The sequence below is a fragment of the Hemicordylus capensis genome, chromosome 12 (genome assembly GCF_027244095.1).
Source record: "Hemicordylus capensis ecotype Gifberg chromosome 12, rHemCap1.1.pri, whole genome shotgun sequence".
Lineage (NCBI taxonomy): Eukaryota > Metazoa > Chordata > Lepidosauria > Squamata > Cordylidae > Hemicordylus > Hemicordylus capensis.
The window spans coordinates 3003884-3029872 of NC_069668.1; the positions used below are offsets into that span (position 1 = coordinate 3003884).

Genomic DNA, 25989 nt, shown 5'->3' on the forward strand with positions numbered 1-25989 from the left:
AACCTACCTCACAGGGTTGTTGTGAGGATAAACATTACCACCATATACTCCTTGGAAGAAGAGCGGGATATAAATGTAATAAATATAAAGAGAGGGTTCTTAAGCTTCGTGGAGTATTTTGGATGGATTCCCCATTACTGACATCTCAGGATGCTTTATGGGTCAACAGCAAGTACCTAGACTTCAGTGGCGGACATAAAGAATGGATTGGGAAAACTTGGTTTACTGCTCAGAGGACTTCATGTATTTGTTTATTTATTAAATTTATGTACTGCTGTTCCAAAAATGGCTCAGGGCAGTTCACAACATGGCCGAAGCTTGTTATTCAACATTGGAAGAGGAATTATAACACTGAACCAGATATCTGTAAATGTTTGGCAACACTAAGTTTTAAGTTATCTAAATGCGGCGTCTGCTTTTAAGAAACTGAGTTAAAAGAGACTAGAGTCAAAATCCATATGCATTCCAGATTCTCAGCAGCAATAAGCATTCGAGTGTTAACGGGGTTGAAAACCTCTGAACTGGTAAAGTTCCGAGACGGAAGGCAGTGGAAATTTAGTCTGAGAATATGAGCTGAAATACATATTAGAGTTTTGAGTAACTATTTATTGTCGGAAAAGCATCTGTGAGCAAGCAGAAGGCCCCATTTTTAATCCCTGGCAGCATCTCCAGGCTGTGGGGAACTCCCAGGCATCCCTGCCTGAAACCTTGGAGAGCTGCTGCCAGTCAGTGTAGACAATACTGAGCGAGACAGACCAATAGCTTGACTCAGTAGCCAGCAGCTTCCTAAGGGCAGAGGCCAGAGCTCAGTGGCAGAGTAACTGCTTGGCACGCAGAAAGTCCCAAGTTCAATCCTTGGCAGCATCTCCAGGTAGGGCTGAGAAAGACCCCTGCCTGAAACCTTGGAGAGCTGCTGCCAGTCAGTGTAGAGAATCCTCAGCTCAAGGAACCAAGGGTCTGACTCAGGATAAGGCAGCTTCCTATGTTCCGAATGACAGCTATGCTCCTGCAGCCTCCTATCGCATGACTGCTATGTTTGGATGTTGTTGAAATTGTGTCTGTCTCCGGTCTTTCTCCCACGTTTCCCCCGGAACTCACTGGTTTAAACAAGACAAACTCACCACTTAATTTTAATATTAAATACTGTACAGAGACTCAGACGGGCAGGAGGAGGAGGCCCCCAGCCATCATGGGCTTCCGACGGCAGCCACAACAGCACCCTGGAAGGCTGGCAAAGTTGATTGTTCAAATCTCCAAGCCCCACTTCTGAACTCCAGGGCTGGAGAATGGCAGCAGCAGCCCCAAGAGGCTCAGGACCACAGCCCCCCCCTGCTCCCGGATAGGAAGCCTATCGGCCCATTCAGACATACGGTCCTGCCTTTTCGGTGCTGGGAGACAGGCTCACGGAGGGCCTTAGGCTGGAGGGGGTGCCACAAATTTGCAAACAGCTGCGATGAACTCTTGGGGCTGATCGGCATGGACCCAGTGCCCGGCGTCGGGAACATACTGGATCTCCGCTTCGGGAAACAGCCGTTCGATCTCTGGGTAGTCGTCGGAGCTGCAGAAAGGGGGACAGAATGGACAGCACTGAGCAGGCGGGGCAGCTGACAGTGACCAGTGCTTACGTTGCCCCCAATGGAAATGGTTGGGTTGGGAATTGTGCTCCGAATTGTGCTCAAGAGGCCCGATATGGGAATTACCTGTGGAATTACCGATACGAGTGAGTGAGTGAGTGGCTGGCTGCACCCAGTGGCACAGAAGAGACACTTACATAGGAAGCAAGCTACTGTATACTGAGTCAGACCATTGGTCTATCTAGCTCATTATTGTCTTCACAGACTGGCAGTGGCTTCTCCAAGGTTGCAGACAGGAATCTCTCTCAGCCTTATCTTGGAGATGCTGCCAGGGAGGGAACTTGGGACCTTCTGCTCTTCCCAGAGCAGCCCCATTATCTCCTAAGGGTAATATCTTACAATGCTCACACATGTAGTCTCCCATTCATATGCTACCAGGGCAGACCCTGCTTAGCTAAGGGGACAAATCATGCTTGCGACCACAAGACCAGCTCTCCTCCCTAGACCTCCTTACAGCACTCACGTGCAGCTAAGATCCAGCCTGTTGTTGGATCAGGGGAAAGAGAGCTGGTCTTGTGGTAGTGAGCATGAACTGTCCCATTTGCTAAGCAGGGTTTGCCTTGGCTAGCAGACGCGTAACTACCGGTAGGGCATGCAGGGCACGTGCCCTAGGTGCCAGGTGAAGAGGGCGGAAAAGTGCCTGCCCTGCCCTGCCCACGCCTGGCTCCCCCACCACCACAAAACAAAACAAAAAAAATTCTTTCCAATTTTTTCCCCAAATTGAATCGGTGGGCGCCGAGCGGGCCAGCGTCTTCGGCGCCCCATCCCCCGCGCAGGCACAGCAGCCAGCGCCCTCGCAACTTACTCATGAGAAAGATCTCCAGGCTGGGCAGGCTGCGCGCGGCTGGGGCAGCTTGTTAGTTATTACAGTGGGAGCTCAATGGCTGGTGGCACCCCCCTGCTGGCCAGTTCAATGAATCAATGCTGTGCTGCACATGCTCCTTGCATGACCACGTGGATCAGGTCTTGGAAAGAGAGAGAGAGAGAGCAGCAACTGCTGTACTGGCCTGGCTATGGGTCAGGCGTTCGCGCTGTGCCTGTGTTGCTGCTTATTAGACAACAGTACTGCTTGATTCTTCATGTGTGCCTAACTCATTTACAAGTAAGTAAAATAAGCTACTGTTCTAAAAATGATCACTGACTTTGCTTTCTGATCATGTAGTGTGTACTTCTGTTCTGGATTCCCCCCGCCCCCACCCAAATGTAAAGACTAAGAGTCCTTGGAGGGTCAGTGAGGTTTGGGCTGGGGTGTGCTGCCTGAATTGTGGTCTGGGGTGGGTGCATCACACACATAAATATCTGCCTTTAATTTGGTTGCCTCACTCCAAATGGAAGGTGAAGTGGGGAGAGGTTTCTTCATTTTCTGCAGTGCTCGAGCAAGCAAGCCCTCCCTGCCTTGGTGTGTGTGTTTTGGTGCTACTTAGGGCAGACAAAATCCACTGTAAGTCCTTGTTCTTCATTTTCTGGGTGCAGAGCCCTGTGTGTATGTGTGTGTGTCCCAACGTTGCTTCCCCCAGCGCCTTCCTAAGCCCTGTGTGTGTGTGTGTTTTCCCCTCCACGTTGCTTTCCCCAGAGCCTTCCTCAGCCCTGTGTGTGTGTGTGCTTTTCCCCTCCACATTGCTTTCCCCAGTGCCTTCCTCATCCCTGTGTGTGTGTGTGTTTTCCCCTCCATGATGCTTTCAACAGCACCTTCCTCAGCCCTGTGTATGTGTGCTTTCCCCCCTCCACATTGCTTTCAACAGCGCCTTCCTCAGCCCTGTGTGTGTGTGCTTTCCCCCCTCCACGTTGTTCTCCCCAGCGCCTTCCTCAGCCCTCTGTGTGTGTGTGTGTGTGTGTTTTCCCCTATATGTTGCTTTCCCCAGCGCCTTCCTTAGCCCTCTGTGTGTGTGTGTTTTCCCCTGCACGTTGCTTTCCCCAGTGCCTTCCTTAGCCCTCTGTGTGTGTGTATTTTCCGCTCCACGTCGCTTTCTCCAGCACCTTCCTGAGTCCTGTGTGTGTCTCTGTGTGTTTTCCCCTCCACCTTGCTTTCCCCAGCGCATTCCTCAGCCGTGTGTGTGTTTAACCCTCCACGTTGCATTCCCCAGCGCCTTCCTCAGCCCTGTGTGTATGTTTTCTCCTCCACGTTGCTTTCCCAGGGCCTTCCTCAGCCTGGTGTGTGTGTCTCTGTGTGTGTGTGTTTTCCCCTCCATGTTGCCTTCCCAAGCCCCTTCCTCAGCCCTGTGTGTGTGTGTTTTCCCCACTACGTTGCTTTCCACAGCGCCTTACTCAGTCATTTGTGTGTGTGTGTGTTTTCCCTTCCACGTTGCTTTCCCCAGTGCCTTCCTTAGCCCTGTGTGTGTGTGTGTGTATTCCGCTCCACGTTGCTCTCCCCAGTGCCTTCCTCAGCCCTCTGTGTGTGTGTGTGTGCGCGCTTTCCCCTCCATGTTGCTTTCCCCAGCCGCTTCCTCAGCCCTATGTGTGTGTTTGTTTTCAACTCCACGTTTCTTTCCCCAGCGCCTTCCTCAGCCCTGTGTGTGTGTGTGTGTGTGTTTTCCCCTCCACGTTGCTCTCCCCAGCCGCTATCTCAGCCCTGTGTGTGTGTGTTTTCCCCTCCACATTGCTTTCCCCAGCCCCTTCCTCAGCCCTATGTGTGTGTGTGTTTTCAACTCGACGTTTCTTTCCCCAGCGCCTTCCTCAGCCATGTGTGTGTGTGTGTGTTTTCCCCTCCACGTTGCTGTCCCCAGCCGCTATCTCAGCCCTGTGTGTGTGTGTTTTCCCCTCCACATTGCTTTCCCCAGCACCTTCCTCAGCCCTGTGTGTGTGTGTGTTTTCCCTTCCACGCTGCTTCACCCAGCGCATTCCTCAGCCGTGTGTGTGTTTAACCCGCCACGTTGCATTCACCAGCGCCTTCCTTAGCCCTGTGTGTGTATGTGTTTTCCCCTCCACGTTGCTCTCCCTAGCGCCTTCCTTAGCCCTCTGTGTGTGTGTGTTTTCCCCTGCACGTTGCTTTCCCCAGCGCCTTACTCAACCCTGTGTGTGTGTGTATTTTCCGCTCCACGTTGCTTTCTCCAGCACCTTCCTGAGTCCTGTGTGTGTCTCTGTGTGTTTTCCCCTCCACCTTGCTTTCCCCAGCGCCTTCCTCAGCCCTCTGTGTGTGTGTGTGTGTGCTTTTTCCTGTCCACGTTGCTTTCCCCAGCGCCTTCCTTAGCCCTCTGTGTGTGTGTGTTTCCCCCTGCACATTGCTTTCCCCTGCGCCTTACTCAACCCTGTGTCTGTGTGTGTTTTCCCCTCCACGTTGCTTTCTCCAGCACCTTCCTGAGTCCTGTGTGTGTCTCGGTGTGTTTTCCCCTCCACCTTGCTTTCCCCCGCGCCTTCCTCAGCCCTGTGTGTATGTGTGTGTGTGTGTGCTTTTTCAACTCCACGTTGCTTTCCCCAGCCCCTTCCTCAGCCCTGTGTGTGTTTGTGTTTTCCCCTCCACGTTGTTTTCCCAAGCGCTTTCCTTAGATCTGTGTGTGTGTGTTTTTCCCCCTCCACATTGGTTTCCCCAGTGCCTTCCTCAGCCCGGTGTGTGTGTGTGTGTGTGTGTTTTCACCTCCACGATGCTTTCCCCAGCCCCTTCCTCACCCCCGTGTGTGTGTGTGTTTTCCCCTCCTCCTTGCTTTCCCCAGCCCCTTCCTCAGCCCTCTGTGTGTGTGTGTTATCCCGTCCACGTTGCTTTCCCCAGCGACTTCCTCAGCCCTATGTGTGTGTGTGTTTTCCCCTCCACGTTGCTTTCCCCAGGACATTCCTTAGCCATCTCTGTGTGTGTGTGTTTTCCCCTCCACGTTGCTTCCCTCAGCCGCTTTCTCAGCCCTGTGTGTATGTTTTCCCCTCCACGTTGCTTTCCCCAGCCCCTTCCTCAGCCGTGTGTGTGTGATATCCCCTCAACGTTGCTTTCCCCAGCTCCTTCCTCAGCCCTCTGTTTGGGTGTGTCTTCCCCTCCACGTTGCTTTCCCCAGCGCCATCCTCAGCCCTGTGTGTATGTTTTCCCCTCCACGTTGCTCTCCCTAGCACCTTTCTTAGCCCTGTGTGTGTGTTTCCCCCCCTCCATATTGCTTTCCCCAGCGCCTTCCTTAGCCCTCTATGTGTGTGTGTGTTTTCCCCTGCACGTTGCTTTCCCCAGCGCCTTACTCAACCCTGTGTGTGTGTGTATTTTCCCCTCACGTTGCTCTCCCCAGTGCCTTCTTTAGCCCTGTGAGTGTGTGTGTTTTCCCATCCACGGTGGTTTCCCCAGAGCCGTCCTCAGCCCTGTTTGTGTGTGTGTGTGTTTTCCCATCCACGTTGCTTTACCCAGCCGCTTCCTCAGCTCTGTGTGTGTGTTTTCCCCTCCACGTTGCTTTCCGCAGTGCCTTTTTCAGCCCTGTGTGTGTGTGTGTTTATGTCTTCCCCTCCACATTGCTTTCCCCTGTTCCTTCCTCAGCCGTGTGTGTGTGTTTTTTATCCACCTCGTTGCTTTCCCCAGCGCCTCCTCAGCCCTGTGTGTGTGTGTTCTCCCATCCACGTTGCTTTCCCCAGTGCCTTCCTTAGCCCTGTGTGTGTGTTTTCCCCTCCATGTTGCTCTCCCCAACACCGTCCTCTGCCCTGTGTATGAGTGTGTGTTTTCCCCTCCACGTTGTTTTCCCCAGCGCCTTACTCAGCCCTGTGTGTGTGTGTGTTTTTCCCTGCACGTTGCTTTCCCCAGGCCCTTCCTCAGCCCTGTGTGTGTGTTATCCCCTAAACATTGCTTTCACCAGTGCCTTCCTCAGCCCTGTGTGTGTGTGTGTTTTACCCTCCACATTGCTTTCCACAGCACCTTCCTTAGCCCTCTCTCTGTGTGTGTGTGTTTTCCCCGCCACGGTGCTTCCAACAGCACCTTCTACAGACGTGTGTGTGTGTTTTCCCCTCCATGTTGCTTTCCCCAGCCCCTTCCTCAGCCCTATGTGTTTGTGTTTGACCCTCTATGTTGATTCCTCCAGCACTTTCCTCAGCCCTGTGTGTGTGTGTGTTTTCCCCTCCATGTTTATTTCTCAGGCCCCTTCCTCAGCCCTATGTATGTGTGTGTTTTCCCATCCACGTTGCTTTCCCCCAGCCGCTTCCTCAGCCCTGTGTGTATGTGTGCTTTTCCCCCTCCACGTTCTCTACCAAGCGCCTTCCTCAGCCCTTTGTGTGTGTTTGTGCTTTTCCCCCTCCACTCTTCTTTCCCCAGCGCCTTCCTCTGCTGTGTGTGTGTGTGCTTTCCCCCCTCCACGTTGTTTTCCCCAGCGCCTTCCTCAGCCCTGTGTGTGTTTTCCCCTCCACGTTGCTTTCCGCAGCACCGTCCTCAGCCCTGTGTGTGTGTGTTTTCCCCTCCATACTTTCCCCAGCGCCTTCCTAAGCCCTGTGTGTATGTTTTCTCCTCCACGTTGATTTCCCAGGGCCTTCCTCAGCCCGGTGTGTGTGTCTCTCTGTGTGTGTGTTTTCCCCTCCATGTTGCCTTCCCAAGCCCCTTCCTCATCCCTGTATGTGTGTGTTTTCCCCACTACGTTGCTTTCCACAGCGCCTTCCTCAGTCATTTTTTTTTGTGTGTGTGTTATCCCCTCCACGTTGCTTTCCCCAGCGCCTTCCTTAGCCCTGTGTGTGTGTGTGTTCCGCTCCACGTTGCTCTCCCCAGTGCCTTCCTCAGCCCTATGTGTGTGTGTGCGCGCGCTTTCCCCTCCATGTTGCTTTCCCCAGCGCCTTCCTCAGCCCTGTGTGTGTGTGTGTGTGTGTGTGCTTTTTCCACTCCACGTTGCTTTCCCCAGCCCCTTCCTCAGCCTTGTGTGTGTTTGTGTTTTCCCCTCCACCTTGTTTTCCCAAGCGCCTTCCTTAGACCTGTGTGTGTGTTTTTTCCCCCCTCCACATTGGTTTCCCCAGTGCCTTGTTCAGCCCGGTGTGTGTGTGTGTGTGTGTGTTTTCCCCTCCACGTTGCTTTCCCCAGCCCCTTCCTCAGCCCTCTGTGTGTGTGTGTTATCCCCTCCACGTTGCTTTCCCCAGCGACTTCCTCAGCCCTATGTGTGTGTGTGTTTTCCCCTCCACGTTGCTTTCCCCAGCACATTCCTTAGCCATCTCTGTGTGTGTGTGTTTACCCCTCCACGTTGCATTCCCCAGCCGCTTTCTCAGCCCTGTGTGTGTGTTTTCCCCTCCACGTTGCTTTCCCCAGCACCTTCCTCAGCCGTGTGTGTGTGATGTCCCCTCCATGTTGTTTTCACCAGCTCCTTCCTCAGCCCTCTGTTTGCGTATGTCTTCCCCTCCACGTTGCTTTCCCGAGCGCCTTCCTCTGCTGTGTGTGTGTTTTCCCCTCAACGTTGCTTTCCGCAGCGCCTTCCTCAGCCCTGTGTGTGTTTGTGTGCTTTTCCCCCTCCACGTTGCTTTCCCCAGCGCCTTCCTCAGCCCTGTGTGTGTGTGTTTTCCCCTCCGCGTTGCTTTCCCCAGCGCCTTCCTCAGACCTGTGTGTATGTCTCTCTCTGTGTGTTTTACCGTCTACGATGCTTTCCCCAGCCTCTTCCTCAGCCCTGTGTCTATTTTATCCCCTCCTCGTTGCTTTCCCCTGCACCTTCCTTAGCCCTGTGTGTGTGTGTTTTCCCCTCCATGTTGCTCTCCCCAACACCGTCCTCTGCCCTGTGTATGAGTGTGTGTTTTCCCCTCCACGTTGTTTTCTCCAGCGCCTTCCTCAGCCCTGTGTGTGTGTGTGTGTGCTTTTCCCCTCCAGATTGCTTTCCCCAATGCCTTCCTCATCCCAGTGTGTGTGTGTTTTTTCCCATCCATGATGCTTTCAACAGCACCTTCCTCAGCCCTGTGTATGTGTGCTTTCCCCCCCCCACATTGCTTTCAACAGCGCCTTCCTCAGCCGTGTGTGTGTGATGTCCCCTCCACGTTGTTTTCCCCAGCCCCTTCCTCAGCCCTCTGTTTGCGTGTGTCTTCCCCTCCACATTGCTTTCCCAAGCGCTTTCCTCTGCTGTGTGTGTGTTTTCCCCTCAACGTTGCTTTCCGCAGTGCCTTCCTCAGCCCTGTGTGTGTTTGTGTGCTTTTCCCCCTCCACGTTGCTTTCCCCAGCGCCTTCCTCAGCCCTGTGTGTGTGTGTTTTCCCCTCCGCGTTGCTTTCCCCAGCGCCTTCCTCAGCCCTGTGTGTATGTCTCTCTCTGTGTGTTTTACCGTCTACGATGCTTTCCCCAGCCTCTTCCTCAGCCCTGTGTCTATTTTATCCCCTCCTCGTTGCTTTCCCCTGCACCTTCCTTAGCCCTGTGTGTGTGTGTTTTCCCCTCCATGTTGCTCTCCCCAACACCGTCCTCTGTCCTGTGTATGAGTGTGTGTTTTCCCCTCCACGTTGTTTTCCCCAGCGCCTTCCTCAGCCCTTTGTGTGTGTGTGTGCTTTTCCCCTCCAGATTGCTTTCCCCAATGCCTTCCTCATCCCAGTGTGTGTGTGTGTTTTCCCATCCATGATGCTTTCAACAGCACCTTCCTCAGCCCTGTGTATGTGTGCTTTTCCCCCTCCACATTGCTTTCAACAGAACCTTCCTCAGCCCTGTGTGTGTGCTTTTCCCCCTCCACGTTGTTCTCCCCAGCGCCTTCCTCAGCCCTCTGTGTGTGTGTGTGTGTTTTCCCCACTCAACGTTGCTTTCCCCAGCGCCTTCCTCAGCCATGTGTGTGTTTGTGTGTTTTCCCCTCAACGTTGCTTTCCCTAGCGCCTTCCTCAGCCCTCTGTGTGTGTGTGTGTGTGTGCTTTCCCCCCTCCACATTGTTTTCCTGAGCGCCTTCCTCAGCCCTTTGTGTGTTTCCCCCTCTACGTTACTTTCCCCAGCCCCTTCCTCAGCCCTGTGTGTATATTTTCTCCTCCACGTTGCTTTCCCAGGGCCTTCCTCAGCCCGGTGTGTGTGTCTCTGTGTGTGTGTGTTTTCCCCTCCATGTTGCCTTCCCAAGCCCCTTCCTCAGTCCTGTTTGTGTGTTTTCCCCCCACTACGTTGCATTCCACAGCGCCTTCCTCAGTCATTTTTGTGTGTGTGTGTTTTCCCCTCCACGTTGCTTTCCCCAGCGACTTCCTCAGCCCTCTCTGTGTGTGTGTGCGCGCTTTCCCCTCCATGTTGCTTTCCCCAGCCCCTTCCTCAGCCCTATGTGTGTGTGTGTTTTCAACTCCACGTTTCTTTCCCTAGCGCCTTCCTCAGCCCTGTGTGTGTGTGCGTTTTCCCCTCCATGTTGCTTTCCCCAGCCCTTTCCAAAGCCCTGTTTGTTTCCCCCCCTCCACATTGCTTTCCCCAGTGCCTTCCTAAGCCCAGTGTGTGTGTGTGTGTGTTTTCCCCTCCACGTTGTTTTCACCAGCGCCATCCTAAGCCGAGCGTGTGTGCGTGCGCGTTTTCGCCTCCACTTTGCTTTCTCCAGAGCCTTCATCAGCCCTGTGTGTGTGTGTGTTTTTCCCTCCACGTTGCTTTCCCCAGCCCCTTCCTCAGCCGTGTGTGTGTGTGTTTTCCACTCCACTTTGTATTCCCCAGCGCCTTTCTCAGCCCTGTGTGCGCGTGTGTGTGTGTATGTTTTCCCCTCCAAATTGCTTTTCCCAGTTCCTTCCACAGCCCTGTGTGTGTGTTTTTTACCCACCACGTTGCTTTCCCCAGCGCCTCTCAAGCCCTGTTTGTGTGTGTTTTCCCCTCCACGTTGCGTTCGCCAGCGCCTTCCTTAGCGCTTTGTGTGTGTGTTTTCCCCTCCACGTTGCTCTCCCCAGCACCTTCCCTAGCCCTGTGTGTGTGTGTGCTTTTCCACCTCCACGTTGCGCTACCCAGTGCCTTCCTCAGCCCTGTGTGTGTGTGTGTGTGCTTCCCCCCTTCACGTTGCTTTCCCCAGCGCCTTCCTCAGCCTTGTGTGTGTGTCTCTCTCTGTGTGTGTGTGTTTTCCCCACTACGTTGATTTGCCCACTATTTTCCTCAGCCGTGTGTGTGTGTTTTCCCCTTCATGTTGCTTTCCCCAGCGCCTTCCTCAGCCCTCTGTGTGTGTGTGTGCTTTCCCCTCCATGTTGCTTTCCCCAGCCCCTTCCTCAGCCCTGTTTGTTTGTTTTCCCCTCCACATTGCTTTCCCCAGCGCCTTCCTAAGCCCAGTGTGTGTGTGTGTGCGCATTTTCCCCTCCACGTTGTTTTCCCCAGGGCCTTCCTAAGCCCAGTGTGTGTGTGTGTGTGCGCTTTCCCCTCCATGTTGTTTCCCCAGCCCTTTCCAAAGCCCTGTTTGTTTCCCCCCCTCCACATTGCTTTCCCCAGTGCCTTCCTAAGCCCAGTGTGTGTGTGTGTGTGTGTGTTTTCCCCTCCACGTTGTTTTCACCAGCGCCATCCTAAGCCGAGCGTGTGTGTGTGTGCGTTTTCGCCTCCACTTTGCTTTCTCCAGAGCCTTCATCAGCCCTGTGTGTGTTTGTGTGTTTTTCCCTCCACGTTGCTTTCCCCAGCCCCTTCCTCAGCCGTGTGTGTGTGTGTTTTCCACTCCACTTTGTATTCCCCAGCGCCTTTCTCAGCCCTGTGTGCGTGTGTTTGTGTGTATGTTTTCCCCTCCAAATTGCTTTTCCCAGTTCCTTCCACAGCCCTGTGTGTGTGTTTTTTACCCACCACGTTGCTTTCCCCAGTGCCTCTCAAGCCCTGTTTGTGTGTGTTTTCCCCTCCACGTTGTTTTCCCCAGCGCCTTCCTTCGCCCTGTGTGTGTGTGTTTCCCCCTCCATGTTGCTCTCCCCAACACCATCCTCTGCCCTGTGTATGAGTGTGTGTTTTCCCCTCCACGTTGCTTTCCCCAGCGCCTTACTCAGCCCTGTGTGTGTGTGTTTTTCCCTTCACGTTGCTTTCCCCAGCCGCTTCCTCAGGCCTCTGTGTGTGTGTGTGTTATCCCCTAAACATTGCTTTGCCCAGCGCCTTCCTCAGCCCTGTTTGTGTGTGTGTGTTTTACCCTCCACATTGCTTTCCACAGCACCTTCCTTAGCCCTCTGTGTGTGTTTGTGTTTTTCCTGCCATGTTGCTTCCTCCAGCGCCTTCCTCAGCCCTGTGTGTGTGTGTTTTTCCCTTCATGTTGCTTTCCCCAGCCGCTTCCTCAGGCCTCTGTGTGTGTGTGTGTTATCCCCTAAACATTGCTTTCCCCAGCCGCTTCCTCAGCCCTGTGTTTATGTGTGCTTTTCCCCCTCCACGTTCTCTACCCAGCGCCTTCCTCAGCCCTGTGTGTGTGCTTTCCCCCCTCCACTCTGCTTTCCCCAGCGCCTTCCTCTGCTGTGTGTGTCCTTTCCCTCCTCCACGTTGTTTCCCCCAGCGCCTTCCTCAGCCCTGTGTGTGTTTTCCCCTCCACGTTGCTTTCCGCAGCGCCTTCCTCTGCTGTGTGTGTGTGATCTTTCCTCCCTCCACGTTGTTTCCCCCAGCGCCTTCCTCAGCCCTGTGTGTGTTTTCCCCTCCACGTTGCTTTCCGCAGCGCCATCCTCAGCCCTGTGTGTGTGTGTTTTCCCCTCCATACTTTCCCCAGCGCCTTCCTAAGCCCTGTGTGTGTGTGTGTGTGTATTTTCCCGTCTACGTTGCTTTCCCCATACTCTTCCGCAGCCCTGTGTCTATATTTCCCCCTCCACGTTGCTTTCCCCTGCACCTTCCTCAGCCCTGTGTGTGTGTCTCTCTGTGTGTGTGTTTTCCCCTCCACGTAGCTTTCCCAAGCCCCTTCTTCAGACCTGTGTGTGTCTGTGTTTTCCCCACTACGTTGCTTTCCCCAGCGTCTGCCTCAGCCATGTGTGTCTGTGTGTGTGTGCGTGTTTTCCCCTCCACATTGCTTTCCACAGCTCCTTCCTCAGCCCTGTGTGTGTGTTTGTTTTCCCCTCTATGTTGCTTTCCCCAGCACCTTCCTCAGCCGTGTGTGTGTGTGTTTTACCCTCCACGTTGTTTTCCCCAGCTCCTTCCTCAGCCCTGTGTGTGTGTGTGTTTTCAGCTCCACGTTGTTTTCCACAGCGCCATCCTCAGCCCTGTGTTTGTGTGTTTGTTTTCCCCTCTACTTTGCTTTCCCCAGCCCCTTCCTCAGCCGTGTGTGTGTGTGTTTTACCCTCCACGTTGCTTTCCCCAGCTCCTTCCTCAGCCCTGTGTGAGTGTTTTCCGCTCCACGTTGTTTTCCCCAGTGCCTTTCTCAGCCCCCTGTGTTTGTGTGTGTATGTTTTCCCCTCCACATTGCTTTCCCCAACTCCTTCCTCAGCCCTGTGTGTGTGTTTTACCCACCACGTTGCTTTCCCCAGCGCGTCCTCAGCACTGTGTGTGTGTGTTTTCCTCTCCATGTTGCTCTCCCCAACACCGTACTCTGCCCTGTGTGTGAGTGTGTGTTTTCCCCTCCACGTTGCTTTCCCCAGCGCTTTCCACAGCTCTGTGTGTGTGTTTCCCCCTGCACTTTGCTTTACCCATCCCCTTCCTCAACCCTGTGTGTGTGTGTTATCCCCTAAACATTGCTTTCCCCAATGCCTTCCTCAGCCCTGTGTGTGTGTGTGTTTTACCCACCACATTGCTTTCCACAGCACCTTACTTAACCCTCTGTGTGTGTGTGTTTCCCCCGCCACGTTGCATCCCCCATCGCCTTCTTCAGCCGTGTGTGTGTGTTTTCCCGTCCTTGTTGCTTTCCCCAGCCCCTTCCTCAGCCCTGTGTGTGTGTGTTTTCCCCTCCATGTTGATTTCCCAGCCCCCCGTCCTCAGCCCTTTGTGTGTGTGTTTTCCCCTCTACGTTGCTTTCCCCAGCCACTTCCTCAGCCCTGTGTGTTTGTTTCCCCCTCCATGTTGCTTTCACCAGCCCTGTGTGTGTTTTCCCCTCCAAGTTGCTTTCCCAAGGGCCTTGTTCAGCCCTGTGTGTGTCTTTGTGTGTTTTCCCCTCCACGTTGCTTTCCCCAGCACCTTCCTGAGTCCTGTGTGTGTCTCTGTGTGTTTTCCCCTCCACATTGCTTTTCTCAGCGCCTTCCTAAGCCCAGTGTGTGTGTGTGTGTGCGTTTTCCCCTCCACGTTGCTTTCCCCATCGCCTTCCTCAGCCGTCTGTGTGTGTTTGTGTTATCCCCTCCACATTGTTTTCCCCAGCGCCTTTCTTAGGCCTCTGTGTGAGTGTTTCCCCCCCTCCAAATTGGTTTCCCCAGTGCCTTCCTCAGCCCGGTGTGTGTGTGTGCTTTTCCCCCTCCACGTTGCTTTCCCCAGCGCCTTCCTCAGCCCTGTGTGTGTGTGTTTTCCCCTCCGCGTTGCTTTCCCCAGCGCCTTCCTCAGCCCTGTGTGTATGTCTCTCTCTGTGTGTTTTACCGTCTACGATGCTTTCCCCAGCCTCTTCCTCAGCCCTGTGTCTATTTTATCCCCTCCTCGTTGCTTTCCCCTGCACCTTCCTTAGCCCTGTGTGTGTGTGTTTTCCCCTCCATGTTGCTCTCCCCAACACCGTCCTCTGCCCTGTGTATGAGTGTGTGTTTTCCCCTCCACGTTGTTTTCTCCAGCGCCTTCCTCAGCCCTGTGTGTGTGTGCGTGTGCTTTTCCCCTCCAGATTGCTTTCCCCAATGCCTTCCTCATCCCAGTGTGTGTGTGTTTTTTCCCATCCATGATGCTTTCAACAGCACCTTCCTCAGCCCTGTGTATGTGTGCTTTCCCCCCCCACATTGCTTTCAACAGCGCCTTCCTCAGCCGTGTGTGTGTGATGTCCCCTCCACGTTGTTTTCCCCAGCCCCTTCCTCAGCCCTCTGTTTGCGTGTGTCTTCCCCTCCACATTGCTTTCCCAAGCGCTTTCCTCTGCTGTGTGTGTGTTTTCCCCTCAACGTTGCTTTCCGCAGCGCCTTCCTCAGCCCTGTGTGTGTTTGTGTGCTTTTCCCCCTCCACGTTGCTTTCCCCAGCGCCTTCCTCAGCCCTGTGTGTGTGTGTTTTCCCCTCCGCGTTGCTTTCCCCAGCGCCTTCCTCAGCCCTGTGTGTATGTCTCTCTCTGTGTGTTTTACCGTCTACGATGCTTTCCCCAGCCTCTTCCTCAGCCCTGTGTCTATTTTATCCCCTCCTCGTTGCTTTCCCCTGCACCTTCCTTAGCCCTGTGTGTGTGTGTTTTCCCCTCCATATTGCTCTCCCCAACACCGTCCTCTGTCCTGTGTATGAGTGTGTGTTTTCCCCTCCACGTTGTTTTCCCCAGCGCCTTCCTCAGCCCTTTGTGTGTGTGTGTGCTTTTCCCCTCCAGATTGCTTTCCCCAATGCCTTCCTCATCCCAGTGTGTGTGTGTGTTTTCCCATCCATGATGCTTTCAACAGCACCTTCCTCAGCCCTGTGTATGTGTGCTTTTCCCCCTCCACATTGCTTTCAACAGAACCTTCCTCAGCCCTGTGTGTGTGCTTTCCCCCCTCCACGTTGTTCTCCCCAGCGCCTTCCTCAGCCCTCTGTGTGTGTGTGTGTGTGTTTTCCCCACTCAACGTTGCTTTCCCCAGCGCCTTCCTCAGCCATGTGTGTGTTTGTGTGTTTTCCCCTCAACGTTGCTTTCCCTAGCGCCTTCCTCAGCCCTCTGTGTGTGTGTGTGTGTGTGCTTTCCCCCCTCCACATTGTTTTCCTGAGCGCCTTCCTCAGCCCTTTGTGTGTTTCCCCCTCTACGTTACTTTCCCCAGCCCCTTCCTCAGCCCTGTGTGTATATTTTCTCCTCCACGTTGCTTTCCCAGGGCCTTCCTCAGCCCGGTGTGTGTGTCTCTGTGTGTGTGTGTTTTCCCCTCCATGTTGCCTTCCCAAGCCCCTTCCTCAGTCCTGTTTGTGTGTTTTTCCCCCACTACGTTGCATTCCACAGCGCCTTCCTCAGTCATTTTTGTGTGTGTGTGTTTTCCCCTCCACGTTGCTTTCCCCAGCGACTTCCTCAGCCCTCTCTGTGTGTGTGTGTGCGCGCTTTCCCCTCCATGTTGCTTTCCCCAGCCCCTTCCTCAGCCCTATGTGTGTGTGTGTTTTCAACTCCACGTTTCTTTCCCTAGCGCCTTCCTCAGCCCTGTGTGTGTGTGCGTTTTCGCCTCCATGTTGCTTTCCCCAGCCCTTTCCAAAGCCCTGTTTGTTTCCCCCCCTCCACATTGCTTTCCCCAGTGCCTTCCTAAGCCCAGTGTGTGTGTGTGTGTGTTTTCCCCTCCACGTTGTTTTCACCAGCGCCATCCTAAGCCGAGCGTGTGTGTGTGCGCGTTTTCGCCTCCACTTTGCTTTCTCCAGAGCCTTCATCAGCCCTGTGTGTGTGTGTGTTTTTCCCTCCACGTTGCTTTTCCCAGCCCCTTCCTCAGCCGTGTGTGTGTGTGTTTTCCACTCCACTTTGTATTCCCCAGCGCCTTTCTCAGCCCTGTGTGCGTGTGTGTGTGTGTATGTTTTCCCCTCCAAATTGCTTTTCCCAGTTCCTTCCACAGCCCTGTGTGTGTGTTTTTTACCCACCACGTTGCTTTCCCCAGCGCCTCTCAAGCCCTGTTTGTGTGTGTTTTCCCCTCCACGTTGCGTTCGCCAGCGCCTTCCTTAGCGCTTTGTGTGTGTGTTTTCCCCTCCACGTTGCTCTCCCCAGCACCTTCCCTAGCCCTGTGTGTGTGTGTGCTTTTCCACCTCCACGTTGCGCTACCCAGTGCCTTCCTCAGCCCTGTGTGTGTGTGTGTGTGTGCTTCCCCCCTTCACGTTGCTTTCCCCAGCGCCTTCCTCAGCCTTGTGTGTGTGTCTCTGTGTGTGTGTGTGTGTTTTCCCCACTACGTTGATTTGCCCACTATTTTCCTCAGCCGTGTGTGTGTGTTTTCCCCTTCATGTTGCTTTCCCCAGCGCCTTCCTCAGCCCTCTGTGTGTGTGTGTGCTTTCCCCTCCATGTTGCTTTCCCCAGCCCCTTCCTCAGCCCTGTTTGTTTGTTTTCCCCTCCACATTGCTTTCCCCAGCGCCTTCCTAAGCCCAGTGTGTGTGTGTGTGCGCGTTTTCCCCTCCACGTTGTTTTCCCCAGGGCCTTCCTAAGCCCAGTGTGTGTGTGTGTGTGTGCGCTTTCCCCTCCATGTTGTTTCCCCAGCCCTTTCCAAAGCCCTGTTTGTTTCCCCCCCTCCACATTGCTTTCCCCAGTGCCTTCCTAAGCCCAGTGTGTGTGTGTGTGTGTGTTTTCCCCTCCACGTTGTTTTCACCAGCGCCATCCTAAGCCGAGCGTGTGTGTGTGTGCGTTTTCGCCTCCACTTTGCTTTCTCCAGAGCCTTCATCAGCCCTGTGTGTGTGTGTGTTTTTCCCTCCACGTTGCTTTCCCCAGCCCCTTCCTCAGCCGTGTGTGTGTGTGTTTTCCACTCCACTTTGTATTCCCCAGCGCCTTTCTCAGCCCTGTGTGCGTGTGTGTGTGTGTATGTTTTCCCCTCCAAATTGCTTTTCCCAGTTCCTTCCACAGCCCTGTGTGTGTGTTTTTTACCCACCATGTTGCTTTCCCCAGTGCCTCTCAAGCCCTGTTTGTGTGTGTTTTCCCCTCCACGTTGTTTTCCCCAGCGCCTTCCTTCGCCCTGTGTGTGTGTGTTTCCCCCTCCATGTTGCTCTCCCCAACACCATCCTCTGCCCTGTGTATGAGTGTGTGTTTTCCCCTCCACGTTGCTTTCCCCAGCGCCTTACTCAGCCCTGTGTGTGTGTGTTTTTCCCTTCACGTTGCTTTCCCCAGCCGCTTCCTCAGGCCTCTGTGTGTGTGTGTGTTATCCCCTAAACATTGCTTTGCCCAGCGCCTTCCTCAGCCCTGTTTGTGTGTGTGTGTTTTACCCTCCACATTGCTTTCCACAGCACCTTCCTTAGCCCTCTGTGTGTGTTTGTGTTTTCCCTGCCATGTTGCTTCCTCCAGCGCCTTCCTCAGCCCTGTGTGTGTGTGTTTTTCCCTTCATGTTGCTTTCCCCAGCCGCTTCCTCAGGCCTCTGTGTGTGTGCGTGTTATCCCCTAAACATTGCTTTCCCCAGCCGCTTCCTCAGCCCTGTGTTTATGTGTGCTTTTCCCCCTCCACGTTCTCTACCCAGAGCCTTCCTCAGCCCTGTGTGTGTGCTTTCCCCCCTCCACTCTGCTTTCCCCAGCGCCTTCCTCTGCTGTGTGTGTCCTTTCCCTCCTCCACGTTGTTTCCCCCAGCGCCTTCCTCAGCCCTGTGTGTGTTTTCCCCTCCACGTTGCTTTCCGCAGCGCCTTCCTCTGCTGTGTGTGTGTGATCTTTCCTCCCTCCACGTTGTTTCCCCCAGCGCCTTCCTCAGCCCTGTGTGTGTTTTCCCCTCCACGTTGCTTTCCGCAGCGCCATCCTCAGCCCTGTGTGTGTGTGTTTTCCCCTCCATACTTTCCCCAGCGCCTTCCTAAGCCCTGTGTGTGTGTGTATTTTCCCGTCTACGTTGCTTTCCCCATACTCTTCCTCAGCCCTGTGTCTATATTTCCCCCTCCACGTTGCTTTCCCCTGCACCTTCCTCAGCCCTGTGTGTGTGTCTCTCTGTGTGTGTGTTTTCCCCTCCACGTTGCTTTCCCAAGCCCCTTCTTCAGACCTGTGTGTGTCTGTGTTTTCCCCACTACGTTGCTTTCCCCAGCGTCTGCCTCAGCCATGTGTGTCTGTGTGTGTGTGCGTGTTTTCCCCTCCACATTGCTTTCCACAGCTCCTTCCTCAGCCCTGTGTGTGTGTTTGTTTTCCCCTCTATGTTGCTTTCCCCAGCACCTTCCTCAGCCGTGTGTGTGTGTTTTACCCTCCACGTTGTTTTCCCCAGCTCCTTCCTCAGCCCTGTGTGTGTGTGTGTTTTCAGCTCCACGTTGTTTTCCACAGCGCCATCCTCAGCCCTGTGTTTGTGTGTTTGTTTTCCCCTCTACTTTGCTTTCCCCAGCCCCTTCCTCAGCCGTGTGTGTGTGTGTTTTACCCTCCACGTTGCTTTCCCCAGCTCCTTCCTCAGCCCTGTGTGAGTGTTTTCCGCTCCACGTTGTTTTCCCCAGTGCCTTTCTCAGCCCCCTGTGTTTGTGTGTGTATGTTTTCCCCTCCACATTGCTTTCCCCAACTCCTTCCTCAGCCCTGTGTGTGTGTTTTACCCACCACGTTGCTTTCCCCAGCGCGTCCTCAGCACTGTGTGTGTGTGTTTTCCTCTCCATGTTGCTCTCCCCAACACCGTACTCTGCCCTGTGTGTGAGTGTGTGTTTTCCCCTCCACGTTGCTTTCCCCAGCGCTTTCCACAGCTCTGTGTGTGTGTTTCCCCCTGCAATTTGCTTTACCCATCCCCTTCCTCAACCCTGTGTGTGTGTGTTATCCCCTAAACATTGCTTTCCCCAATGCCTTCCTCAGCCCTGTGTGTGTGTGTGTTTTACCCACCACATTGCTTTCCACAGCACCTTACTTAACCCTCTGTGTGTGTGTGTTTCCCCCGCCACGTTGCATCCCCCATCGCCTTCTTCAGCCGTGTGTGTGTGTTTTCCCCTCTACGTTGCTTTCCCCAGCCACTTCCTCAGCCCTGTGTGTTTGTTTCCCCCTCCATGTTGCTTTCACCAGCCCTGTGTGTGTTTTCCCCTCCAAGTTGCTTTCCCAAGGGCCTTGTTCAGCCCTGTGTGTGTCTTTGTGTGTTTTCCCCTCCACGTTGCTTTCCCCAGCACCTTCCTGAGTCCTGTGTGTGTCTCTGTGTGTTTTCCCCTCCACATTGCTTTTCCCAGCGCCTTCCTAAGCCCAGTGTGTGTGTGTGTGTGCGTTTTCCCCTCCACGTTGCTTTCCCCATCGCCTTCCTCAGCCGTCTGTGTGTGTTTGTGTTATCCCCTCCACGTTGTTTTCCCCAGCGCCTTTCTTAGGCCTCTGTGTGAGTGTTTCCCCCCCTCCAAATTGGTTTCCCCAGTGCCTTCCTCAGCCCGGTGTGTGTGTGTGTGTTTTCCCCTCCACGATGCTTTTCCCAGCCCCTTCCTCAGCCCTGTGTGTTTGTGTGTTTTCCCCTCCTCCTTGCTTTCCCAAGCTTCTTAATCAGCCCTGTGTGTGTGTGTTATCCCCTTCATGTTGCTTTCCCAAGCCCCTTCCACAGCCCTGTGTGTGTGTGTTTTCTCCTCCACGTTGCTTTTCCCAGCACCTTCCTTCGCCCTGTGTGTGTGTGTTTCCCCCTCCATGTTGCTCTCCCCAACACCGTCCTCTGCCCTGTGTATGAGTGTGTGTTTTCCCCTCCACGTTGCTTTCCCCAGTGCCTTCCTCAGCCCTGTGTGTGTGTGTGTTTTTCCCTTCACGTTGCTTTCCCCAACCACTTCCTCAGGCCTCTGTGTGTGTGTGTTATCCCCTAAACATTGCTTTCCCCAGCGCCTTCCTCAGCCCTGTGTGTGTGTGTGTGTTTGTGTTTTACCCTCCACATTGCTTTCCACAGCACCTTCCTTAGCCCTCTGCGTGTGTTTGTGTTTTCCCCGCCATGTTGCTTCCCCCAGCGCCTTCCTCAGACGTGTGTGTGTTTGTTTTCCCCTCCATGTTGCTTTCCCCAGCCCCTTCCTCAGCCCTATGTGTGTGTGTTTTACCCTCAATGTTGATTCCCCCAGCACCTTCCTCAGCCCTGTGTGTGTGTGTGTTTTCCCCTACATGTTGATTTCCCAGGCCACTTCCTCAGCCCTATGTGTGTGTATGTTTTCAACTCCACGTTTCTTTCCCCAGCGCCTTCCTCAGCCCTGTGTGTGTTTGTTTTCCCCTCCGCGTTGCTTTCTCCAGCACCTTCCTGAGTCCTGTGTGTGTCTCTGTGTGTTTTCCCCTCCACCTTGCTTTCCCCAGCGCCTCCCTCAGCCCTCTGTGTGTGTGTGCTTTTTCCCCTCCACGTTGCTTTCCCCAGCGCCTTCCTTAGCCCTCTGTGTGTGTGTGTTTTCCACTGCACGTTGCTTTCCCAAGCCCCTTCTTCAGACCTGTGTGTGTCTGTGTTTTCCCCACTACGTTGCGTTCCCCAGCGACTGCCTCAGCCATGTGTGTGTGTGTGTGTGCGTGTTTTCCCCTCCACATTGCTTTCCACAGCTCCTTCCTCAGCCCTGTGTGTGTGTTTGTTTTCCCCTCCACGTTGCTCTACCCAGCGCCTTCCTCAGCCCTGTGTGTGTGTGCTTTTACCCCTCCACGTTGCTTTCCCCAGCGCCTTCCTCTGCTGTCTGTGTGTTTTCCCCTCAACGTTGCTTTCCGCAGCGCCTTCCTCAGCCCTGTGTCTGTTTGTGTGCTTTCCCCCCTCCACGTTGTTTTCCCCAGCGCCTTCCTCAGCCCTGTGTGTGTTTTCCCTTCCACGTTGCTTTTCGCAGCGCCTTCCTCAGCCCTGTGTGTGTGTGTTTTCCCCTCCACGTTACTTTCCCCAGCGCCTTCCTCAGCCCCGTGTGTGTGTGTTTTCCCCTCCACGTTGTTTTCACCAGCGCCATCCTAAGCCGAGCGTGTGTGTGTGCGCGTTTTCGCCTCCACTTTGCTTTCTCCAGAGCCTTCATCAGCCCTGTGTGTGTGTGTGTTTTTCCCTCCACGTTGCTTTCCCCAGCCCCTTCCTCAGCCGTGTGTGTGTGTGTTTTCCACTCCACTTTGTATTCCCCAGCGCCTTTCTCAGCCCTGTGTGCGTGTGTGTGTGTGTATGTTTTCCCCTCCAAATTGCTTTTCCCAGTTCCTTCCACAGCCCTGTGTGTGTGTTTTTTACCCACCACGTTGCTTTCCCCAGCGCCTCTCAAGCCCTGTTTGTGTGTGTTTTCCCCTCCACGTTGCGTTCGCCAGCGCCTTCCTTAGCGCTTTGTGTGTGTGTTTTCCCCTCCACGTTGCTCTCCCCAGCACCTTCCCTAGCCCTGTGTGTGTGTGTGCTTTTCCACCTCCACGTTGCGCTACCCAGTGCCTTCCTCAGCCCTGTGTGTGTGTGTGTGCTTCCCCCCTTCACGTTGCTTTCCCCAGCGCCTTCCTCAGCCTTGTGTGTGTGTCTCTCTGTGTGTGTGTGTGTTTTCCCCACTACGTTGATTTGCCCACTATTTTCCTCAGCCGTGTGTGTGTGTTTTCCCCTTCATGTTGCTTTCCCCAGCGCCTTCCTCAGCCCTCTGTGTGTGTGTGTGCTTTCCCCTCCATGTTGCTTTCCCCAGCCCCTTCCTCAGCCCTGTTTGTTTGTTTTCCCCTCCACATTGCTTTCCCCAGCGCCTTCCTAAGCCCAGTGTGTGTGTGTGTGCGCGTTTTCCCCTCCACGTTGTTTTCCCCAGGGCCTTCCTAAGCCCAGTGTGTGTGTGTGTGTGCGCTTTCCCCTCCATGTTGTTTCCCCAGCCCTTTCCAAAGCCCTGTTTGTTTCCCCCCCTCCACATTGCTTTCCCCAGTGCCTTCCTAAGCCCAGTGTGTGTGTGTGTGTGTGTGTGTTTTCCCCTCCACGTTGTTTTCACCAGCGCCATCCTAAGCCGAGCCTGTGTTTTTGTGCGTTTTCGCCTCCACTTTGCTTTCTCCAGAGCCTTCATCAGCCCTGTGTGTGTGTGTGTTTTTCCCTCCACGTTGCTTTCCCCAGCCCCTTCCTCAGCCGTGTGTGTGTGTGTTTTCCACTCCACTTTGTATTCCCCAGCGCCTTTCTCAGCCCTGTGTGCGTGTGTTTGTGTGTATGTTTTATCCTCCAAATTGCTTTTCCCAGTTCCTTCCACAGCCCTGTGTGTGTGTTTTTTACCCACCACGTTGCTTTCCCCAGTGCCTCTCAAGCCCTGTTTGTGTGTGTTTTCCCCTCCACGTTGTTTTCCCCAGCGCCTTCCTTCGCCCTGTGTGTGTGTGTTTCCCCCTCCATGTTGCTCTCCCCAACACCATCCTCTGCCCTGTGTATGAGTGTGTGTTTTCCCCTCCACGTTGCTTTCCCCAGCGCCTTACTCAGCCCTGTGTGTGTGTGTTTTTCCCTTCACGTTGCTTTCCCCAGCCGCTTCCTCAGGCCTCTGTGTGTGTGTGTGTTATCCCCTAAACATTGCTTTGCCCAGCGCCTTCCTCAGCCCTGTTTGTGTGTGTGTGTTTTACCCTCCACATTGCTTTCCACAGCACCTTCCTTAGCCCTCTGTGTGTGTTTGTGTTTTCCCTGCCATGTTGCTTCCTCCAGCGCCTTCCTCAGCCCTGTGTGTGTGTGTTTTTCCCTTCATGTTGCTTTCCCCAGCCGCTTCCTCAGGCCTCTGTGTGTGTGTGTGTGTGTTATCCCCTAAACATTGCTTTCCCCAGCCGCTTCCTCAGCCCTGTGTTTATGTGTGCTTTTCCCCCTCCACGTTCTCTACCCAGCGCCTTCCTCAGCCCTGTGTGTGTGCTTTCCCCCCTCCACTCTGCTTTCCCCAGCACCTTCCTCTGCTGTGTGTGTCCTTTCCCTCCTCCACGTTGTTTCCCCCAGCGCCTTCCTCAGCCCTGTGTGTGTTTTCCCCTCCACGTTGCTTTCCGCAGCGCCTTCCTCTGCTGTGTGTGTGTGATCTTTCCTCCCTCCACGTTGTTTCCCCCAGCGCCTTCCTCAGCCCTGTGTGTGTTTTCCCCTCCACGTTGCTTTCCGCAGCGCCGTCCTCAGCCCTGTGTGTGTGTGTTTTCCCCTCCATACTTTCCCCAGCGCCTTCCTAAGCCCTGTGTGTGTGTGTGTATTTTCCCGTCTACGTTGCTTTCCCCATACTCTTCCTCAGCCCTGTGTCTATATTTCACCCTCCACGTTGCTTTCCCCTGCACCTTCCTCAGCCCTGTGTGTGTGTCTCTGTGTGTGTGTGTTTTCCCCTCCACGTTGCTTTCCCAAGCCCCTTCTTCAGACCTGTGTGTGTCTGTGTTTTCCCCACTACGTTGCTTTCCCCAGCGTCTGCCTCAGCCATGTGTGTGTGTGTGTGCGTGTTTTCCCCTCCACATTGCTTTCCACAGCTCCTTCCTCAGCCCTGTGTGTGTGTTTGTTTTCCCCTCTATGTAGCTTTCCCCAGCACCTTCCTCAGCCGTGTGTGTGTGTGTTTTACCCTCCACGTTGTTTTCCCCAGCTCCTTCCTCAGCCCTGTGTGTGTGTGTGTTTTCAGCTCCACGTTGTTTTCCACAGCGCCATCCTCAGCCCTGTGTTTGTGTGTTTGTTTTCCCCTCTACTTTGCTTTCCCCAGCCCCTTCCTCAGCCGTGTGTGTGTGTGTTTTACCCTCCACGTTGCTTTCCCCAGCTCCTTCCTCAGCCCTGTGTGAGTGTTTTCCGCTCCACGTTGTTTTCCCCAGTGCCTTTCTCAGCCCCCTGTGTTTGTGTGTGTATGTTTTCCCCTCCACATTGCTTTCCCCAACTCCTTCCTCAGCCCTGTGTGTGTGTTTTACCCACCACGTTGCTTTCCCCAGCGCGTCCTCAGCACTGTGTGTGTGTGTTTTCCTCTCCATGTTGCTCTCCCCAACACCGTACTCTGCCCTGTGTGTGAGTGTGTGTTTTCCCCTCCACGTTGCTTTCCCCAGCGCTTTCCACAGCTCTGTGTGTGTGTTTCCCCCTGCACTTTGCTTTACCCATCCCCTTCCTCAACCCTGTGTGTGTGTGTTATCCCCTAAACATTGCTTTCCCCAATGCCTTCCTCAGCCCTGTGTGTGTGTGTGTTTTACCCACCACATTGCTTTCCACAGCACCTTACTTAACCCTCTGTGTGTGTGTGTTTCCCCCGCCACGTTGCATCCCCCATCGCCTTCTTCAGCCGTGTGTGTGTGTTTTCCCGTCCTTGTTGCTTTCCCCAGCCCCTTCCTCAGCCCTGTGTGTGTGTGTTTTCCCCTCCATGTTGATTTCCCAGCCCCCCGTCCTCAGCCCTTTGTGTGTGTGTTTTCCCCTCTACGTTGCTTTCCCCAGCCACTTCCTCAGCCCTGTGTGTGTGTTTCCCCCTCCATGTTGCTTTCACCAGCCCTGTGTGTGTTTTCCCCTCCAAGTTGCTTTCCCAAGGGCCTTGTTCAGCCCTGTGTGTGTCTTTGTGTGTTTTCCCCTCCACGTTGCTTTCCCCAGCACCTTCCTGAGTCCTGTGTGTGTCTCTGTGTGTTTTCCCCTCCACATTGCTTTTCCCAGCGCCTTCCTAAGCCCAGTGTGTGTGTGTGTGTGCGTTTTCCCCTCCACGTTGCTTTCCCCATCGCCTTCCTCAGCCGTCTGTGTGTGTTTGTGTTATCCCCTCCACGTTGTTTTCCCCAGCGCCTTTCTTAGGCCACTGTGTGAGTGTTTCCCCCCCTCCAAATTGGTTCCCCCAGTGCCTTCCTCAGCCCGGTGTGTGTGTGTGTGTGTTTTCCCCTCCACGATGCTTTTCCCAGCCCCTTCCTCAGCCCTGTGTGTTTGTGTGTTTTCCCCTCCTCCTTGCTTTCCCAAGCTTCTTAATCAGCCCTGTGTGTGTGTGTTATCCCCTTCATGTTGCTTTCCCAAGCCCCTTCCACAGCCCTGTGTGTGTGTGTTTTCTCCTCCACGTTGCTTTTCCCAGCACCTTCCTTCGCCCTGTGTGTGTGTGTTTCCCCCTCCATGTTGCTCTCCCCAACACCGTCCTCTGCCCTGTGTATGAGTGTGTGTTTTCCCCTCCACGTTGCTTTCCCCAGTGCCTTCCTCAGCCCTGTGTGTGTGTGTGTTTTTCCCTTCACGTTGCTTTCCCCAACCACTTCCTCAGGCCTCTGTGTGTGTGTGTTATCCCCTAAACATTGCTTTCCCCAGCGCCTTCCTCAGCCCTGTGTGTGTGTGTGTGTGTGTGTGTGTGTTTGTGTTTTACCCTCCACATTGCTTTCCACAGCACCTTCCTTAGCCCTCTGTGTGTGTTTGTGTTTTCCCCGCCATGTTGCTTCCCCCAGCGCCTTCCTCAGACGTGTGTGTGTTTGTTTTCCCCTCCATGTTGCTTTCCCCAGCCCCTTCCTCAGCCCTATGTGTGTGTGTTTTACCCTCAATGTTGATTCCCCCAGCACCTTCCTCAGCCCTGTGTGTGTGTGTGTTTTCCCCTACATGTTGATTTCCCAGGCCACTTCCTCAGCCCTATGTGTGTGTATGTTTTCAACTCCACGTTTCTTTCCCCAGCGCCTTCCTCAGCCCTGTGTGTGTTTGTTTTCCCCTCCGCGTTGCTTTCTCCAGCACCTTCCTGAGTCCTGTGTGTGTCTCTGTGTGTTTTCCCCTCCACCTTGCTTTCCCCAGCGCCTTCCTCAGCCCTCTGTGTGTGTGCTTTTTCCCCTCCACGTTGCTTTCCCCAGCGCCTTCCTTAGCCCTCTGTGTGTGTGTGTTTTCCACTGCACGTTGCTTTCCCCAGCGCCTTACTCAACCCTGTGTCTTTGTGTGTTTTCCCATCCACCTTGCTTTCCCCAGCGCCTTCCTCAGCCCTGTGTGTGTTTGTGTTTTCCCCTCCACGTTGTTTTCCCAAGCGCCTTCCTTAGACCTCTGTGTGTGTGTTTTCCCCCCTGCACATTGGTTTCCCCAGTGCCTTCCTCAGCCCGGTGTGTGTGTTTTCCCCTCCACATTGTTTTCCCCAGTGCCTTCCTCAGCCCTCTGTGCACGCGTGTGTCTGTTTTCCCATCTACGTTGCTTT

General features: G+C 54.2%; 1 protein-coding gene across 2 annotated transcripts in view; it reads right to left on the minus strand.

Annotated features, from left to right (window-relative positions):
- Window positions 1-1398: 1398 nt before the first annotated feature.
- The window catches only part of ABHD11 (abhydrolase domain containing 11), a 130886-nt gene continuing 106295 nt past the window's right edge, over window positions 1399-25989 (minus strand). For both annotated transcript variants that reach the window (XM_053275039.1, XM_053275041.1), the window contains exon 6: window positions 1399-1558. In XM_053275039.1, coding sequence (XP_053131014.1) covers window positions 1414-1558 — 145 coding nt within the window. In that variant the 3' untranslated portion in view covers window positions 1399-1413. The remainder of the gene's footprint in view (window positions 1559-25989) is intronic.